Here is a 20,538-nt window from a genome sequence, read left to right as displayed (position 1 = left end):
TTTGCCTTTTTGCCAGCAGATGATTTTACATATTGTCATGTCTGCTGCCTGCTTCTATAAAGAAATTATGTCATACCTTTTTGTGAAGCAGATAGTGGCTGTGACAACACAGTAAAGACCAAAGGCATCAGGTGTTAAAGACATGATTAGATTCTTTAAATACAGACCAGAAGAATCCAATCATCAGTGTTCACTGGGGCTTGCCTGTTGAAGTTACCACCTAAATCATGAGTTTTTTACGTGTTTTGGAGACTAAAAAGTGGCATAATTTCCAGTGTCATTCATATTAATCGAGAATAAACCAGAGTCAAGACCAACTAAGGGGAAGGAGGTACTTTTCATGTGTCTTTTCAGATCTTGAGACTTGGTCAATTGTCATTGAGGTAAAAGATGAATGTATTAGCCTGGCAAGGAAAGACAGTGCTAGTTCTCTTTGAGATGTGAACACCATTTTTTTTATTTCCCATTCATGAGGTCTTTTGTGCATTCTCTCCTTTCTTCTGTTTTCAGAAATAAGAAGAATTTTTAAATGGCAAAGCAAAAGGAGTTAGTGGTAAAAATGTTTAGAAGACAAATCAAATGGATCATTTCAGGAAGAAATGGAGGAGTGGGGAAGGAACAGCTGGGACAGCTGACCCCAAACTGATCAACGGGATATCCCAGACCATATGACACTATCCTCAGCAAACAGAGCTATGGGAAGATGAAGGAAGTGGTGAGCAGTTGGAGTAACTTCCCCAGTCACCCTTACCCCTGATCTATCCCTGCTTCCTTGGCAGGGAAAGATGGCTGAACACCTGCCTGCCCAAGGGAAGTGGTGAGTGAATCCTTTGTTTTGCTTTGCTTCTGTGCACTGCTTTGGCTTTTTCAATTAAACTGTCTTTATCTCAATCCATGAGCTTTACCATTTTTACTCTTCTGATTTTTTCTCCACTCACATTCAGGCAGAGAGTGAACAGCTGTGTGGGGCTTAGTTGCTGGCTGGGGTTAAATCACTGCATATATCTACTGGAATAGAAAATGTTACCTGAAAAAATTGTCTCCTTAGTTATCTCTTCCTTCCAAAAGTGCCAAAAAGCTCTCGGGATGCTCTCTGTTACTGATTCTAGAAAAGATAGAAAAATCTTTCTATCTGGATCACCTATAATCAAAGCAAATCATCCAGAAAAGCTCTTAAACTCCTGCAATAGTCACAAGAAGGCAGGGCAGGGATATACAGGACTATCCACACTTTTACTATCACAGATGACCACATCACTGTTATGAAATTAGAAAGCTCCAATTCAAAAGACAGTTATAATACTTTGAGTAACATTAATACATTTATTTAATTTTCATTTACTTTTCATTCATAAAAAGGACAAAGCACAGTCCTGTTCTACTCATTTGAAAAGAAAAGATAAAAAGTAACTAAAAAACCAGTTCAATATTTATCAGTATCAAATAATAGCAATATCAATTTTCCTGAAATATAAAGAAACAACAAATATGTCTATCTATATAAACTTTAATTAAGAACCTTGCGTTTTAAAGCAGATGATACATTAGTTAGTTCTTCTTGACAACAATTGAAGCTGAAGGTCCCAGTCAAACTTACACAATTATGTGAAACAGAAAAGTCTCCAACTATCTGATCAGTATGTGACACCTACCTCATCCATGTTGCTGATTTTAAAAAAAAGAGAAGTGGATTTCCTTCCCAGGCCATTTCCATGCAAAAATGAAACAGTTTTACTTCTTCTACCATGTATTAGAAAAGTAAAAGGCAATCATGCATTTGGCAAAAGATGTACTTGTGGTTGTATATTATATAAAAATGAGTCATACTGCAAAAACCAAAACCAAATGAAACACAATAAAACACATTTTTTTTTACAGAAGGCTTACAGCATGTTTCTTATGTATGAAGACAGCTCATTTTTCTTTCAAATAATTATACAATTTATGAAACTCAATAGTGTTTGACACTTTGACATTCCTCTATAGGGAAGTTATCACTTTTGCCTATTTAAAAATTTTTCATCTTGTAACAAATAGTTAAAATTAAACTAAAACAATATTATTGATATTTAGTAATGAAGACTCTACACTTTTACATGTAAATATATAGTACAAAATTATACAAATAAAATAAAGGGGTGTAAATTATTAACAGACCTATCCTTGCTTCATGTAAATATTATTACAGACCTCTACAGTATCAGTTCTAAAAAGATAAAATCTATTTCTAAGTAGCTAGCAAGGTTGTGCTAATAAAATATGATTCAAAGCTTGTAATTCTTGAAGCATCAAACATTGCACTATTACTTGAGCCAGCTGATTCAACATCACTGTGTTTCTTCATCATTCACACTCAAACTAATTCCCAGCATACCATGGAAAATGAAAGGAATGTGCATTTGTTTAACAACTTAAAAAACCCCAAACAAACCAACAAAGAAACGCGGCACTGAAACATTCTAGACACAGTCAGAACAAAAACATTCTCTATTTCAAATAGAGTTCCCACTTTGAAAAGGCCATAGTAAACATGTAGCTTTGACTAACAGTTGGGATCTGACTTTTACGTACTAACACACAGTTGGATCATCCAGTACTCTATCAAATAGAGAAATGGTCTCAGAACTTTAAAACTCTTATTTACAACACTATGAACATTAGAATAATACCAAGTTCTTGAAAAAGCATATAGGTCTCCCAGATGTATGCCTTCAATACAGGAAGGTAACACCTGGTGTCTGCAGCATAAAAATGTAAATATAATAATTTTTTTTCTGTGCTACTCTGCTTTTGCCATTTATTGTATATCTTTCTCTTTTTTATATTTTAAATTTTTTCACTTTAAAAAATAACATATGTTTCCTACCATTTCATGGTCCACTTGGCTGATCTTAGCATGGACTCATCTCCAAACTCCTAAGTGTTATATTGCTACCTTAATAATAACAATAGGAATAAGACTAAATCAAAACCAATACATTACGCTGCTTCCCTTAAAGCTGACATTTGACTCCCAAACCCAGCAACAATTACCATAACATAATTTTTCAACAGAATTCTTTTAAGAAAAGATTCTAATAAATCTCGGGTCAGTGAAGCACTGGTAAATTCCTATAAGCTGAGCATGCTATCCATGTCTCAGGTGCCCCAAACATATTTAAAACAAAAAAAAAATCCTTATCACTGACTTTTATTTGAATTCCTTCAAATTCTATCAAATAACCTCAAGAAATATAGCTCTAAACAATGAAATGTTTTTGCTTTGACTGTCTCTCTAAAAACCAGTAATCCAAATAAATGATAATGGGGATATTCAAAAATATGCAGTACACAAAACATACAGGATAGTACAGACAGACGTAGTACTCTTACATTTATCACATACAATCAACATTTCAATCTCTATTATATTTCACAATTTGTTATTCAAGTTAAAGCACCTACGTATGGTGATTTTACTTTCACTGTACAGCCTATGTTATTGGGTTTTAACACTGTAACTTGCCCCATTGAACCGAATCATGCAACTGTCACAGATCAGCATAAGTGTTTTATAAGGCATATTGGAACAAGTTAAAAATATTTCTTAGCCGTTCAAAAGTTGATTTATTTCATGAAGGAGTTCCTGGATGCCTCAGTCCTCTTAAAGTTTATAGGAAATTGGTAGGGTTATTCTTTTTAAAGTGTAATTTATTTGGCTTAGGATGGTGCCACAGGAATCAAAAAGAAATCGTGGTCCTCATCTTCAAAGGGAGTCCTTTGTGTTAGGTGGAGGACAAGGTGAATCCAGCTACATTCAGAATCCCGAGCAGGCAAGGACACCCAGGGCAGGCACCACTAGGACCAGGAGCAGAGTTGGTACTCCAACAGCGGCACCTGTGCAATGAACAGAAAACAACACAGTATTGGTCTTACTTGGTCTTACTTCAGCACTGCTTGCAGTGGGGGGAATAATCCTGAAGCCCACAGAGTATGTAGGCTGGAAACCAGCTGGCATATCTCAGCACAGCCCCTACCTGTATGGATAATCTGAAATGGACAAAGAGACTTGCTACACTACAGCAGAGGACTCACTCTTTTGTTCTGCAAGAGCTGCATGTTTATGCAGCATGTTTATACAAGAAACAAGGCCATTCAGGACACATCAGTGTATTTTGATTTGGCCAGTCCGACAAGCCAGGAGGTTATTATACCAGGAGGCAAAAGGTCAAAATAAATATTTAAGCATGGGAAAACAAAATGAATGGAGTCTTTGAAATGTGACAAAGCAAAGAGACACCTTTGGAAATGTTAATGCTCATATGAACAGCAATAATCTGAGAGATGTCAAAGAGACTGGTCCATTTGTTTACTTGCCAGATTACAAAGTCCAGGTGGCTGACTTCTAGCAGTGTGGCATTTGCGTTTGTTGAAGTCACAAGGGTATTTCTTAAACAAATATTTTAAGACATAAAATATTAATCTATGGCTTACAAGCTTTACATGACTCACTCTGGCAAACAGAAATAAGAATTGCTATTTTTAAGCAGTTTTTATTGCAATGGTCCAGCTCCCTGTTAAGAAGCATCTGTATGAGAAAAAAACCCAGGCAAACTGTGCCTAGCTGTCAGTCTTGGAGATGGGCCAAAGCAGCCTGAGAACTGGCTATTCTTTCATCCCAGAGAGGGCTTGTCTGTATCAGGATGGTAGATGGGCAGTGCAGGACCCAGCTTACTGCTTCGCCTGCTGGTGAACACTAAGCACAGAAGTGCTTGTAGCTGGTGCTGACAGTCCTGAGGTACTGCTGGAACAGGCCCACTGGACAGCTCTCCAGAAAATGTTAAATCAAGAAAAACCCTACTAAGAAAGTAAAGCACAAACTGAATGGCAGAGATTTCAGCAAGATTTCAGCTTGAGATTTCAAGCACAGCATGACAGACTCTGAAAATAGAGCAGTATATTAATCTTGTTTTTTAGTCATTTATGAGGCACGTAAATATTTAGCTTTTATTCCTAAATATCAAAGTAGAGGTTCTTAATGAATGAAGCCATAGGGGAAAAAGAAATCAGGTTTTATGTTTAAGAATATCCACAGAAAATGTATTCTGCTTTTTTCAGACCAGGATAATGCAGCTGGAAAGACACAAATAAAATTTTTTAACGCTTCTAATGGAGGAAAACTAGACAAAAAGGTTTGCTGAGTGAAGATGAATGATGTGCAAGTATGAGGAAACATCCGTTTGTGTGTTGCTATTTTACAAAGAGAAAGAAATAATAAATCTTCCCCTGAGATGTGCTTACTGGCTCCAGAATAGTTAGCAATTCTCCTCATTAAAGTGGTTCCTTACAATGTTTAGGCACCGTTGCAGAGATATATTTACCAGCTTTCTTAAATAAAGCAAGTCCCACCCTTGGACAGCATATTAACAGAACATTAGCAGGATAAATGCACATTTCATCAAGATCATATTTTCCTTTCTTGTTAGATTACTGACCTACATATAAGGATCCATACTTTTCTGAAAATACAATTTGCCATTGCATGGCACACAGTACACTCCTATGGCTCATGAATTAGTTAAGAAAAGCTTTGCCTAAGAACAGACTACAAGATTTAATTCTGTGCAATAATGCAATCATGAGCTGTCAGTTTTAGCAACCTTTAAAAGCTAGAGAAATGCCAGATAAAGACTTAATGGGCGCGTACAAGTAAATAAGTGGATGTAAATTAAAAGAGAAGGATTATTAAGCTCCCTCTGAAATCTGACCAGGTATGAGCTGGATTATGTACTGTCTGAAGATTCTTTCTCTCCTCAGTGCTATAATGTGTGATCTCTCCTCTAAACTAGCATTTTATGGATTCACTGTGCAAGCAATTGCAAACTAAAGCCATCAAAGTCAGTGTCAAAACCAAATCAGCATCACACGACACAACTATGACTTGAATGAACCATGTGAGAACTTAATATCAAGAGTCCTCATTTCTTTTAAATAAACAAAACACACGCCCTTAAATTTGGCTGTTTTTTTGTGTTTGTTTGGGGTTTTTGGGTTTTGTTTTGGTTCTTTGTTTGTTTTGTTTGTATGTTGTTTTTTTTTTTTTTTTGTTTGGTTTGGTTTGGTTTAGTTTTTTGGTGTTGTTTTGTTTTTTTTCCCCAACAGTCCCAAGCAAAAACAGTGAAATCTTGCACGGGCTTTACTACTGTCTGGTATACAATTAGTGTAGTTATTTTTAAGTTTATTAGATATTTTTAAGTTTAGGACTAAACTATCCATAGAAACATATAGTCAGAATGTAGTTTAACATAAAATAAAACCTGTATGGGGTATATGAAGTTAGCCTAACTTTTTTCTATGTCCTATTCTCAGGAGCCTTTCTAACACAAGTGGTTGTTTATCTGTCTGAGCAAAGGCAAAGAACAACTACTGGATGGCTTTTCCTTCAGCAAGATCTTTATGTATCACAGGAACTCCTTGTAAAGTCCCACTAATCCTCAGCTTTCTATTAGCATTTTAAATTCTCTGTTGCCATCTCAATCACATAATATCTAGGATGAAACTTTTACACTTCTGAAAGCAGATCCTAAATTTTACTGACATCTTGAACAGAATGCAACAGTCTTCCAAATATACTCAAAAGAAATGAAATCAATGCCTAAATGAAACAGGCATTAAAACAGTTCACACTTTGATGTATTTCCTAAGCCTTTGTGACAATTTGTTACATCACTATTTTCTTTAAATGTTACTTGTCTTTATATATGATATTTTTGTCCCTTTTCCCAACATCAGTGTCTTTTCATATTGGATTGAGAAAAAAAAACGACCTCTGAGCTCTCCTGGACCACAGTAAGCTGCAACCTCCCTCTGAGTGGGGCCACTCAGTGATGCCTGCACCCAAGGTATCATCAGAGCCAGCAAACTCTGAAGTTTGCTATGCTCAGAGGACTGCTGATAAATGTGACAGCTGGGTTGATAATCCTGTTGAGAAGATGCAAATGTATTCAACACAAGCTCTTCACTGAACTCAGCAGGAATTATTCACATACTCCTTTAGGTCTGTATGCATGTGAGTGTGAATATGCCATAGCAAACATACTGTGAATATTTCTCTCTCAGATTCGTAGCTCAGGCCTACAAGAGAGCTACTGATGTGCTTACAGTAAATTCTACAGAATCTTTTCTGAAATTGTTCAAGTTAGGCCATTGATTAAGTGCTGTTAAGTTTTAAGTGCTGCTAAAAACTTTAGGACTAAACTGTTGGTCAAGTCCAAGGCTGAGTTTGGTAAGGGGGTCCCCTTGAAACCTTTTGACACAACTGGAGAGTCTCCCTCATCCTTTTATCCCTTTTTGTCTTTACCCTTCCCCATCCATACCTTTTTCCATTCCCTGCCTCTGTGTAGATAATTTAAGGTTTATTTTAGTTTCAGACTGATTGGCTTTAGATATTATTCTAATTTTCTCTGTGTGTTTTGTCCATCTTGTCATGCTTTCATTTTTACATTAAATTTGCTTTTGCTGATATCTTTGCTGGTGATTCTTCAAACTACCTAAAACTCATTCATGACAATCTGCCTTTGTGTCTGTTTTGCAAAACAGATTTCTTTTTGTCTGAAAGAATGACCAAACTCCTACCCATTTTTCTGTAAATAATACTCTCCTTTTGGTCCAGGATCCAAGTACCTGTATTCCATTAGGCTGCCTGGTTTTTATCTCTCCTTTTTACTGTAAGAAAGGTTAATTGCAAAGCCTTCTCATATTCTGTTTCTCCTTGAGTCTAAGTTTGTCCCTGTGAAAACAATAGGCCACCTGAAAAAAATGTATAGATTTTTGCCTCTTCCAAGTCATTATCCTCTTTCTCAACTATTAAGCTTCATTTTTATTTGTTTTCTCAGTGTTTTCATATTTACTCAGGGAGAACAGAAAAACAGATGGGAGAGAAAAATGGGGGAAAAATATTTCTTTAGGTTAAACTGAACTGCATAAAACAGAGGTGGGTTTGTTGTTCTTTCAACTGGCTATTGGAAATAAATTGCTCTTGTCCCAGCTGGAAGTACTGTCTTCATGAAAGTCTATTGCAAAAGAAATTGGTACTATCAGCTGACATGATTTAAATTCTGTTATCCCTATTCATGGTAAATGGAAAATAACTAATTATAATATACTTATCTTGCATCACTGGCATCATTACTAAATCATGCATCCAACTTTCCCTTGTCTAGGAAACCTTTGTTTGTGCACGAGGAAATTTTCCTCTTGCCTGTGCCATGAACCTTTCAAGAAAGGCACTATGGAGCGATTCACAACTCTGTGATTTACTGTTTTTGCAGCAGAGTAGATGTATGGAATAGAAACAAAGCTGTCTGTCCATCTGCCCATGCTTTATGCTATGCTAAGGTTGCTGTGCATCTGGGGAAAAGCTTCAACTCTCCTAAGAAACTTATTTGAATTGCTGCTGATGGTCCGGGTGGTTTTACCACCCCATGACGTTAGTCTGTCCTCTCCTACTTGAAAATTCAGAGTCAAAGAAACATTTTGTCTTATTCTGGCTATAGCACCTTGAACCTTGGCATTGTCAGCAGGCAGAAGCTGGGGCTTCTTTTTCATTTACTCTAGCCTTGCCACAGACCTGGGCTGCCAACATGAAAAGATGACCTGGACTCTAAGGAAAATAAGAAAAATTTCAGTCATTGGATTATTACTTAGCTATCAATAAACACAGGTTATTTCTCAAATACCTCTTCCCCTTCACATACACTAATACTCATTACAGATTGTTTTGCATGGAGAGTAAAGTAGAAGGTCACCGGTAATATTTTTCTATGAAATTTACTCTTTTAAGTTGTGTGTGCAACAAGTAATAGCATGACGAAATTCCCCTGTGACCTAGCCAGAGGACCTTCTTTGGCTAGCTGGCATGTCTGGGGATTTCTGAGTGAGGATTCTACTCCTTGTTCAGGAAAATAGGGATTTGTGAATTTTTCTTACAAATAAATTGAGCCCAACTCTATACCAGATGTGTCACTCTTTCTGACTTGCAAATAGTCCACATTTAAAAAAACCACATGGTGCACTGGGCAAACAGCAGAAACTCTTGAGGAGCAAAATGGTGGCACGGCCTCCCTTCCTCTGCTCCCTGAGTACTACAGCAAGGAATGATCAGTGGGAACAAGCAGCATCTAGGGCTGGAATGCAACATGAAAAACATGCAGACAATGAAAACAATGGACTGAGTACCAGAAAAGAAAATAAATTAGTCCAACAGGACAGACTAGCTTCAACTTAGCCTTGCTCTTTAGCAAGGCAGAAAAAAATCATAAATCAGGCATTAGAGTCACTGCAGAAAGGAAGAAAGGAAATAGGGATTATCACAGGATAATGCAGACTAAGGAAACATAACTAGATGTGAAAATAATTCCACTGTCTGTCCAACCTTTGAGTTTGAATACAAGAAAAAGAGAAAAAATTGAAATCAATGAGAATATGGCTTTTCAAGAAAACGCTTGTTCTATCACCGAGTATGTTGTAATGCATGGAATTGTCACCTTATTCAATCAAACTAAGGCTTGGAAGGAGGCAATACCAATAAATTAGAATTGTGGTGAAATGAAATGTGATGATGAAGAAAAATCAAGAGAAATACCAGAGAATAAAATATGTTGATTTAAGCACATGTATGTACCAGGTTACAAGGCATTCTGAATATTTTCTACTTAATTTTTGAGTCACGAGACAATAAAAAATGCATTTTGAAAATTACTCCTCTTTTAGAGGACAGCTCTTTGGGAAATGTACTTTTACTTTAGTAGAAGCTTTTTGTTATATTCTTGTCCCAGATGCACAAAAAATTCCAAGGCAAGTAACAAAGGACTGTCATGCCCCAGCTAGATAGAGTGTTTTCTTCAGTATTACTTAAAATCTTTACCTGTGCTCTCCTCCTCTTATTACTACAACAATCTTTGCAACAGATGGACATTTTCAAATCACAAACGGAAGATTGTGATTATAACACGAGAAGTGAATGATCACCTGACTTCTTGATACTAATATGTACAATAAACATTCGTCCCCTTTCAAATAGTAATTGAAAAAATTAAAAGATAAATAATTAAAAGGATTGTGTAAATTAGTACAGGAAAATTTATGGATTTTCTTTTGAAAGAGCTGTACTTCAAAGTAAATACTATTTCAGGATCCTGACACATGCCTCTGGCAAACTGAATTCATATGTGTATATATATGTGTGCAGTGAACACAGAGAAACTGTAATTTTGTTCCCTTGCTAGAAGCATATACAATACATAAATTATTCTTTGACCATGTCACTATTTAAACTGAGCTATTAACCTGATTTCACATGTGAAGCTGAAGGTATTTTATTTTCTTTCACAATATTTACCTAAATGAGAAGAGTAACCTTCCTCACTCTCCCACCCTGGATGAAATTTTAAAACTTGAGAACCTGATTCTATTTTTATTTACTCTGGCATAAAGCAACTGTACTGAGGCCAGTGCAGTTACAGAAGTGAAGTGAAGTGAAGTGAAAAAAGAACCAAGCACCATATGGTTTTAGTTCATACTGATTGCAGGATTGTTTTGATTACACTAATATTAGTAATATGACAAAGCACTGCAATCCAAAAATCATGCAAGGGCCAAAAAAAATTCTCAGTCTTTATTATATTTCAAAGGAAACTGATAAGCCTATTACTAACTCTTGCAAAAGAGTCTGTTGGTTAAAAAAGTCATTCCAACCTTTATCTCTTTGTGGTAACCCAAGAATTAATTTTAAATTGTGTAGCTCATTAATTTACTATAATGGGCTTGAAAAATATCCCCAAGCTTCTTACTCTACAACAGGCACTGGCCAATAAAATACAGAAAATCATGGCTATATTTTACACTCATTATACCTACATGCTGAAATGCACATATTCAGAGAGTGATTTTATAAGAACTTTTATTTCAAGATGTTCACTAAAAAGCAATGCATGAGAGATAACTGTGTTTGGTAAAATCCGTTTATATCACTCTCAACTAAAATACTGTATCCTGCTGGAAGCTAACTGGTTACATGAAAGCAAAGTAGCTGCAGGATATTTGCCTCCCACTTTTGCAGGTGACTGGGCTTTCTATGAGATGGAAGAGGATGAGGAAAACAAAAAGGAAGCTTTCCCCTTAAACAAGGAATTGAGACAAATAAAATCTACTTCTAGTTTCTTTTCCATTTGACTTTCAAATGTAATTATGTTAGTTAAAACATGCTACAATTTTAATTCCCATATTAGGACCTCAGGGCCAGTTAGTGCTCCTGAGCCTGTTACAGAATAAAAGACGTCTTCTGGTGTCCTGTCTGGCCTCCACCTGTGTCCAGGTGACTTAATGATGCTGAATTGTATTCCCATTTGTCTGTTTAGCCCAGAAGTAAGTTTTGTGCCTTTGAAACTAGCCCTAAAAGTGAAGTGGGAGAGAAGGAAAAGTGATGGGATTTTTTCGTGGCTGTTTTCAAAAACAGAGTTAAGAGCTTCACCTCTCTCCCAGTGTGTGCTGTCTGCAGCACAGACAGTGAGTGGGAGAGAGCTCTCCTTTGCTTTTAGCTGATTTTTTAGCTAGCTGAGGCAGAAAAGTTACCCGGACTGTGGCTTTTTCTTTTCCTGGATTATTCAAACATTCTCTGCACCAGAAACCCAGAAAAAACCACTAGGACTTCACGCCTGTGGCCTGAAGTTTGAACTGGGGCTGCATTCCAGTGCCGGAGGGACTGAGAGATACTCAGTGAGCCAAAAAACACCCACAGAGGACTCTTTCTGAACTACAGAAGGACTTTCTGAATTTGCCATCACTTCAAAACAGCAAAAGGTTTTATTGTTTAATATTATTCATTTTTCATGCTTATAAATACTTTGCTTGCTAAATAAACAGGTTTTTCCCACTTTTCTTGAAGGAAGTTTTTCTCCCAAACAGGTGGAAGGAAGGACCGCTGAATTTTGCCCTTTAAGGAATCACCCCTTTAGAAGTTCCCTCCCAAATTTGTCTCAAACCAAGACAACCTGCCTGTGCATAAAGCCTCAGGTCCCTTGTATTTCATGTCATGCCTGTCCAAACTGTGTGGATTTCCCTGGTAAACTGGGACATCTCAAATGCTACAGTCTTTGTTTAACATTCTGAATTGCCTCCAAGATGAAAGTTGATCATAATGGGAGCTTAGAGACCTAACTCAGCCATATTATGTAGATTACTTTGAATTTATCCCTAGTGAACAGCAGGAAAACCTCCATCTGGATGACACACTGGTGTTGTAAGACACTCCTTGTTTAAGATCTAGCCATTCCTGGTCAGCATAGAGGCTATTTGAAAATTCTGCCCTAGTTGCTTAATTCTGCCCATTCACTTCTGCATTAAATTAGGTAGGTTTGCAAACTCTGGAATCAGATGTCAAAAAGTCATGTAAGGCAATACTCCTCTCTGAGTTTGGCAAGATGATTTATGTTTTGCTTTAACTATTGTTTACATTTTTGTGTAAATACGTTACTTCCATTTTGGTTAGTCCATCACCAAAACATGCATTCCTATGAAACTACATCTTCTCTTCTTTGCAATTCTCTGAGAAAATCCGTAATTTTTTTTAAAAAAATTCACTACTCTATCATTTTTTTGGGGCAATTATTCTAAACCCTGATGCATTACTGGAAGATTTCCTTGAGAATAAAAATTAGCAGACACATTTTGCCATGTGTAGGTGTTAAAATTATGCCTTATTCTGCCTTTTTGGAAAAGCAGCCTAGAAATAACCTGAAATTCTTGCCCGGTTTGCTGTATACTATGTATTCTAAATAGATTACCTTACCCCTTGTATTTTTTCAAACTTTCCCAAACAGAGCCCAGGGAATGCTACCTCTGTCAAGGTCACCAGAGGCACACTCCCTGTCTGTCTAGCTGGTGTATGGTAGAATTTGTGGATGAGAACTTGTCTGCAGCGTGGAAGACCTTTAATGCAAAACTCTGCAAACCAGCATTTGTACGTACTAACTCTCCTGGTGGTGCTAGGTACAACTGGGACCGGTCATAGTCTTGGCATGTCCCAAGTATGTTCTTATATTAAACTTTAAATCAGCTTGGGCTTAGACTTGACCTTGTACTGACACAACGCTTGTGGTCTGGGAAGTCAGCTACCAGCTGTGACCTAAAGGGTCTTTGCACCACACCAATGGCAGGTTGTAATGCATGCCTCATACAAAGATGCTCAGGACATGTCCTCAAGATAGCAGCTCCCTCAACTTTTTTGCAGTTTATAAAATATGTTGAAAGTGATTGTCCCGGTGTATGATAACACAATATATTTCAGCTTTATTTAAGTGGTTGACTTACTACCCCAAAATATTCTCACCTAACATGGTATACACAATTAACATGTATGCTAAATGGATTAAGAATTCAGTCACCAGTAAATTTCAAAACACAATTGAAGAATGGCCACTGAATTTCTAGTGCAATTCCAAACTGAACAGCTGTAGACTGAATGCAATCCAAGTATTTTTATCAAAAGCAGCAGAAGTAAACACGTACATAACCAAAATGGCAAATCGAGACAACAAAATATTCATATAAAAATTCAGACAGCACAGGAACTTGAACCATTGAAACCAACTGCGCTTTGTCATAGTCACAGGCAAAATTAAACATGAAGTTAAAAAGAGACAAGACACTGGTGGTACTTTGAAAACAATGAGACACTTTATCCTGGAAAGCAAGGATTCCAGGAAGGATTTAGAGGTGTCGGAGAAACAAGATGAACTTAATTCATAGCCCTGTGCAAGGTAATAAATAGCTAATGAAAGCCTTTTGTGAATAATGCTGGAAATAGTCAAATGTGGGGAGGCAAGACTATCTCTGTGGACAGCTGAGTTGAAACACTGCATATATAGTAATCTACAGTCCTAAAGGAAGTCTCAGAAGCTGGAGAGATGAGAAAAAGAGTTGATGAAATTATTTTAGACCTGATGAAAATGTAGTCACGGAGAAATTCAAAGCACACAGTTTTTAACATTTGATTATTCACTTGGCTAGTATCAATACATTTCTTAATGGGAAGAATGTATTAGACACAAGAAACCTCTTTAATCTGACAACAACTATAAAAGGAAACAATGCCCAGACACCAATGCCAGATAAACACAGATAATAAAATTATTTTAAAAATATCAACTCCGCAGGTGTTCATTAGAACAAACTACACACAAAACACAAACTTCATGCAAACAAAAACAGTGATACTTACGAGCTTACACCAGGTGATATAAGCAGTATATACTATTGAAAAACTGCAGATGGGAGGTCCTCTCCTTTAGGAATGAGCAGCTTCCCTCACAGTACAGATAATACAGCCTAAGCATTGATATTTTTTAAAAGGTGCAATAATGATTGCATTGCTTCTGTGACAAGAATAGTGTTGACATTTAATCCTTTCTATTCCCCAAGTTAATTTTTAAAATTAAAAAGACAAGAATACAATGTTAAGTGTTTGAATCACAACCTTGCAAAGATACTATCCAATAACTTGATGTCTATCATATGTTCTCTTTCATATTAAATAGTGTCAAGGAACTACAAGATAAAAAACTAACAGGAAAGAGATGTGCAGACCATATCTGAACTTGTATTTACAGTCAACACTGAGCCAAATTTGAATTATCCTAAGCCACAGTCCCTCCTCTTCTTTACCAATCATCCAGACCACTCTTAATTAGAGCACGTGCAGTTTCTCACTGCTTATTTATCATTTTTGTGCCACAGATCCCCTTTTCACTGAGAAATGGAACTTCCCTGGCAAGTGGTCTGTGGATCACTGTGGACCACTTCTTTTCTCTATTATTTTCCTTCTAGCGAGACTTGACAGAGGAATGAGATAGAGGCTAAAGGTACTGGGAGCTATGGGGTTATTCCAAGCTGACATCTATATCCTGAGGCATGAACCATGTAATTATGCTCATAGGACACTACTAGAAGTGCCAGCCTAAACAAGGGCACCAGTAAAAGCAGACTGGTATTTGGAAGATTGGCAGGGCTTCCAGGATTGTGCTGGATTGCTACAGAAGTGTCCTTTGTGTGCTATGATTCCTTGGAAATGTTTTAAGATATGCTCTTATTCTCAGTGCAGTCACTGCTGAAGGGCTACCTTTCCAGTTTTGGATGTGCCCATCTCTCAATAGCATGCAAGAGGAAAACACTCAGTCTGAGACTTCCAAGGAGTGTGGCAAAGAAAAAGGGAAGTTATCAGCTCACCTGAAATTTTTATTTGGGCTACTTCTCCATCTCCTCCTTCACTGTGTGCTCGCACCTCAACCACATATTCACCGTCGCTGGGGACTGGGACCTCTATTGTGTGCTTTCCAGTGGAAAACAACTTGCCTTCATGCTGTCCATCTGGCCTATAAAGTACCTAGGAAAGTCATGGTAAATAGAGTTATTGAAATGTTACATTTCCGTGAAGATATATTCGTATATGTACAGTGTGTCAATGAAAAAGTAGTAGGTTTTTATTCACATGAAGCATTATATATATATACATATACATGTATATACACATACATACACACACACACACACACACATATATATATATATATACAACTTAGGCTAATGCAACTTTTCTTCATATTCGCACAAGGTGCGAATTCAGCACTTCCACTCAAAATATGTAATTAATTGATGGAGAATAATAATGCAGGGCGGCAGAGACCATTAAATCAAAATAGGAAAACTAGCTGGGTTTTCTGATATAAAATTTATAACTATCTTCGTAAGTGAAACAATTATCAATTTTACTATTAACTCTCAATATGAAACGCTATTAGCTATTCCCAGGAAGGAGTTCAACTTCTCAATCAAATTTGCAAATGAAGAATATTATACTAATTTTCTTACTGTCAAGCAAGCAGCAACATTAAACAGGAATTAATATCTGAAGATTTCTATATGTCCTATAGTCAATATATACACTTGCTGTGGTTTCAGAGTAACTGCATCTTATAATGGTAGAGGTCCCTTCCTTTCCTCTACCTTCCCAGACTTTGAAAACTCATGTTTCAGGAACTGTAGCCGCCATGGAGATGGGAAAGGAAAATTGGAGCAATGCATACTAATACAAGGAAAAATTATAAAGTGTACAACTTTTCTATGCATTATTTTAAGCCAACAGACAATAAATCTGATCATGTAGGAAATGAAGTTGTTGCAGTCATTGCTATGAACTTTCCCATAAAATGGTTTACCACCCAAATAAATTTCAGTGCCCCAATATTTTCCCATCATATTGACTAAGCCCACTGGCTTTGCCCTAAGCCTACTGCATGGTTGTGATCGGTGAGCATGACATCTTCCTCTTCAGCATTCAAGTAGGTCTAAGTCTGATTATGTACAAAGACTCAACACTGTCTATAAAATGCACTGCATGATGCATACATAAAGATAAAAAATATTTTCAGATATCATACTTTGTATCCTTCAACAGCAGACTCGTTTGACATTGCCTTCACGTGATCCCAGGTGATGATGTACCTTGAACCAGATCTTACAGAACTGATAATTCTTGGACGTTGGCTTGGAGCTGAAAAGCAACATATGTATAATGCACACATAGATGAGATTTCACAAATTTACAATGGTGTTTTTTTTATTAAGATATAAAAATGTGAAAATGGAAATTAGCCTGCCATATATATGGGCAAAGGAAAGTCTTCTTCCTGGAATGAACTGCTACAGCTCCAGCCAGGCAATTTTGGATGGCTTTGTGCAGTGGCTGCATTGTGGGTCTGCCTTTCTGTGTTGCCAGAATGGAAGTGGACAACATTACCCTTCACTGTGTTGCTGGAGTGTTTGCTAGCATGCAACTATCTTCAGAGCCTCCCAGAAATGTGGTGTAAGTCATATTTATTCATTGATATCAAATATTTAATTAACTATTTACAGCCATTTCTTCATCATTTAACTCAGTTCATCAGAAACAGAAGTACCCCACTGCAGAAACCATTAATCATAACTTACAGAAAAAGCTTATAAAATGGACTCTTATTAATAAACCCTGCAGGTGCAAGTTGCACAATACAGTATTTACTGACAGAAATCCTCAAATTAGTTTAATGCATTTTTAGCCCAGATAACTATGTTTTAAATACACAAGATGCTTTTCTAACATTGTTCAGTCAATGCTAGTGCTAGGTACCATCATTGAGTAAGGAACAATATTCAAAAACCTGTTATGGTATGTTAATTCTAGGGTGAGATTCAGATCACCCACTTCTCAAGGTTGCCTGAATCTGCTGCTCTATTGTTGATGGAAATGGCAGTTGGTCACATTTTAATCATCAGAATCCTTCTTCCTATTGACTAAACAGAAAGGCAGCTATAGATGCCTAAGTAATAGCTGGTCTCAACTGCTCATCATTTAGAATATCGTGTCCAGCTTTGGGATTCCCAATACTTGAAATATACTGGTACTCTGGAGTGAGTTCAACAGAGCAATACCAACCTGGTGGGGATCTGGAACACTTGATTTGTGAAGGAAGGGTGAAAGAGCTGTGCTTATTCACCCTGGAGGACAGACAGTTTTGGAGTGGACTTAAGAGTCCCCTGTCCTAGCAGGGGGCTTATCATGAAGGATCCAGGCTCTTGGATGGCATGGCAGGAGGATGAGTAACAAAAACCACAAAATTCATTAAGAGTCTCAGACTAGATGCTCAGAATAAGTCAGGGGCTGGAATAGGTTTCTCAGAGAGGTTGTGCAGTCTCTATTCCTTTAGGTTTTCAAGATCCAGCTAGACAAATCCCTGAGCAACCTGATCTGAGCTTGCAGGTGACCCTCCTTTGAGCATATAATCTTAGCCTCTTCACTGCCTTTTGTAAGATATCCCCATCAAGCATGGCAACAAAAGAGAGGAAGGAGAATTTTAGCAGAAATTTTCATACTAAGAAGCAATCCTGCATGAGGAGAGAACATTTGGTATATGAATGAGAAGCCATGTTTGAAAACATGATGAACATGATTATGCTTAATCTAATGCTCCATTTACTTACGTGCTTTCCTGGTAACAACATCAATGGTGCTGCTGGGAGGTCCATAGCCTGCACTATTGAAGGCAGACACATCCACATGGTAGCGAGTGTTAGGCTTCAGGTTCTCCAGTTTGGTTGAATACTCTTGATTGCTCACCTGTACCCGCTGTGCAGCTGCTTCTTTATCATGAGCAGCCCAGTAACGAATCTGTAAGCAAGCCAATTGCAGAATTAAATTTAACAATAAAGAAATTTTATAAAAACTGTTGTATTCCTATACTATGTATTCAGATATAAGCCAGCTAAAAGGTATCTAACAGCAGTGTCATAGAATTCCTTCTACAGGCTGTGATTTTAACCAAGATGTGTATAGGCATAAAGAAACTGAAATAAATGTAGAATTCATTATGCAAACTTTTCTCACAGTGGTATAACTTGTTCCCAGATAAGTCAATAGAAGCCTGGGAGCTGGATAATGTCTTCAAAGAACAAGACTCTTTTCTTCTTGCTCTTTTGTTTTTGCATTCTACTCTGAACTTTAGTATTATTTTCTTACACTAGTAGAGGCTAAACTGTGATAACATTTTTGTTGTATTTTGTTTTGAATGTCTTACAAATTTAGGTATTTTGTACTTTTTTCTATGGAATGCAAAGCATTGAGTAATGTTAGCTGCATGTGTAGGTCTGGATAGGTGTACATAACCATTTTCTAGTGTTCTTCAGCTAAATTCAACCAGGTTTAGTAGCACAATATGACATTTGTCAAAGTAGATGTAGAAGAACATGAAAATACTTAAAATATGGGAAAAAACATGACTGTAAGCTTGCAACACCTTAAAAACCAAAGCCAATTAAGAGTACACAGCAATTCCATGAGGTTTTTTTTTTTCCCCCAAGAACTTGGTCCATCCTACTTTAATTCATTATGCATTACAAAGCACCAGGTGAAAACAGTGTAATTCCTATGGAGTGATGCCTCACATACACAGGGTCCTATTCTGCATGGCCTTGTGAGCTGCAAATGAGACTGAAATACTGTCAGTCTCTGGGCTTTGTCTGGCTTATAACCATTTGCATAAGACTAAAGTACTGCACAAACCAGAAAGAGTAGAAAGCTGTGCCCACTGCATTTTGGTTCTGAGTGTTTCCACCCTCAGCATTTCTGCTTAGCTCCTGCCTGACTTCATAATGATTTCTGTGTATGCTATATGAAGGCATTTTAAAATTTTTAGGAAGAAGTTAATATTGTTGGTAAATTCAGGCTCTAGGAAAAATCTTACTTTTGTAAGACATTATTGGTGACATGAGGTATCCTGTCATCTTGTCTTTTAAATAGTAAGTACTTTAACTTTCTGTTCTTCTGACATTAGTTGTCCATGAAAACTTCATTTAAGGAATAGGTGAAAAAACTGATAGTCTGTCAAAGTGTTAATATCACAGCACTCTTCTTTACAAGTTGTGGGTACAAGCCTTGTTTGGTCAGGTTTCATTTTCTCCCATTTACATTTAAATTACAATATTTAATAAAAACATTGCTTTCTTTTATCTTAGAACACATACTGTGGTTGAATAAGTAGAGATGCAGTGGATTTAGTAGGGAATTTCTCTTTACCTACTTCAAATGTCTTTGCCCATGAGAACAGTACTTATAGCTTGTCTCTTGTCAATATTTTTTGCCACCAGTCCTTCCCACCAGTGTTACAGGTTACTCCCTGATTATTATAAATGTGACATCTTAGTGGCCTTTGTCACTCTTTCATGCTGCAGGGAGAATCACTGTATCTGCAATGATTATCTGCAGTGAAACGGGCTTTGCTTTTCAAGTTCAGCATGCATATGATTTTCAGCAGGCACAAAAAGATAATCTTCGGTTTTATAAATATATGTCCACATTGTTTAGAAAGTATCATCCACTAGCATCCTAAACATCAGATTACTGTCATTTAGGCAATCACACTTACAACATTTGTACTCACAAAGGTAGCTATTTTCCTGACTAAACAGCCTTTATCCTAAAATGAATGAGGACTCAGCCTCCAGTCCATTCTGCAGGCTTCAGCAGTAGAGTGGTAAACTCCACCAGATGAATGGTTTCAAACTGGCATGGACCTGAAACTGACAGCCATTTCAGCTGAAGGTCTGATAGTGATCTTCAAGTCAGAGTTTCTTCTATATGATCATAATTAACATATTGTGGTAGATAAGCAGGTCTTGTTGAATGCAACCAGCTGTACACCATAAGATGTTAACTGTAAGTGTCTGACTCAGGTGAGAGAGGGCGTGTACATTAGGAGCTAGAGAACCTCATGTCTGTCTCTAAGTTCAAACAAGTTTCTAGCCTGCAGCAAAAGGATGTCTGTAAATTTCTAGGTGGCCAAAAGTTTATTAACCATGACTGGACCAATAGTAGCCTTCTTGTTGATTTTAGCTGGCCATTGAAAACTAATTAGTTAATTTTTAGTATGATCTATTATGTTAATAGCTTTATCTAAAGATAGAAAACACACT

At 37.0% G+C, this 20,538-nt stretch overlaps 1 protein-coding gene across 1 annotated transcript in view; it reads right to left on the bottom strand.

Moving 5' to 3' along the window:
• Window positions 1-3,551: 3,551 nt before the first annotated feature.
• CNTN1 (contactin 1) overlaps window positions 3,552-20,538 on the bottom strand; it is a 72,085-nt gene continuing 55,098 nt past the window's right edge. Inside the window, 6 exon segments of the mRNA XM_062491142.1 lie at window positions 3,552-3,734; window positions 3,736-3,829; window positions 3,831-3,876; window positions 15,262-15,418; window positions 16,473-16,585; window positions 18,052-18,238. Coding sequence (XP_062347126.1) covers window positions 3,552-3,734; window positions 3,736-3,829; window positions 3,831-3,876; window positions 15,262-15,418; window positions 16,473-16,585; window positions 18,052-18,238 — 780 coding nt within the window.

This window comes from Cinclus cinclus, chromosome 4, assembly GCF_963662255.1.
Source record: "Cinclus cinclus chromosome 4, bCinCin1.1, whole genome shotgun sequence".
Taxonomy (NCBI): Eukaryota; Metazoa; Chordata; class Aves; order Passeriformes; family Cinclidae; genus Cinclus; species Cinclus cinclus.
Note: the sequence above shows the minus strand (reverse complement) of the source record. Positions and strands in the feature narration are given on the sequence as shown.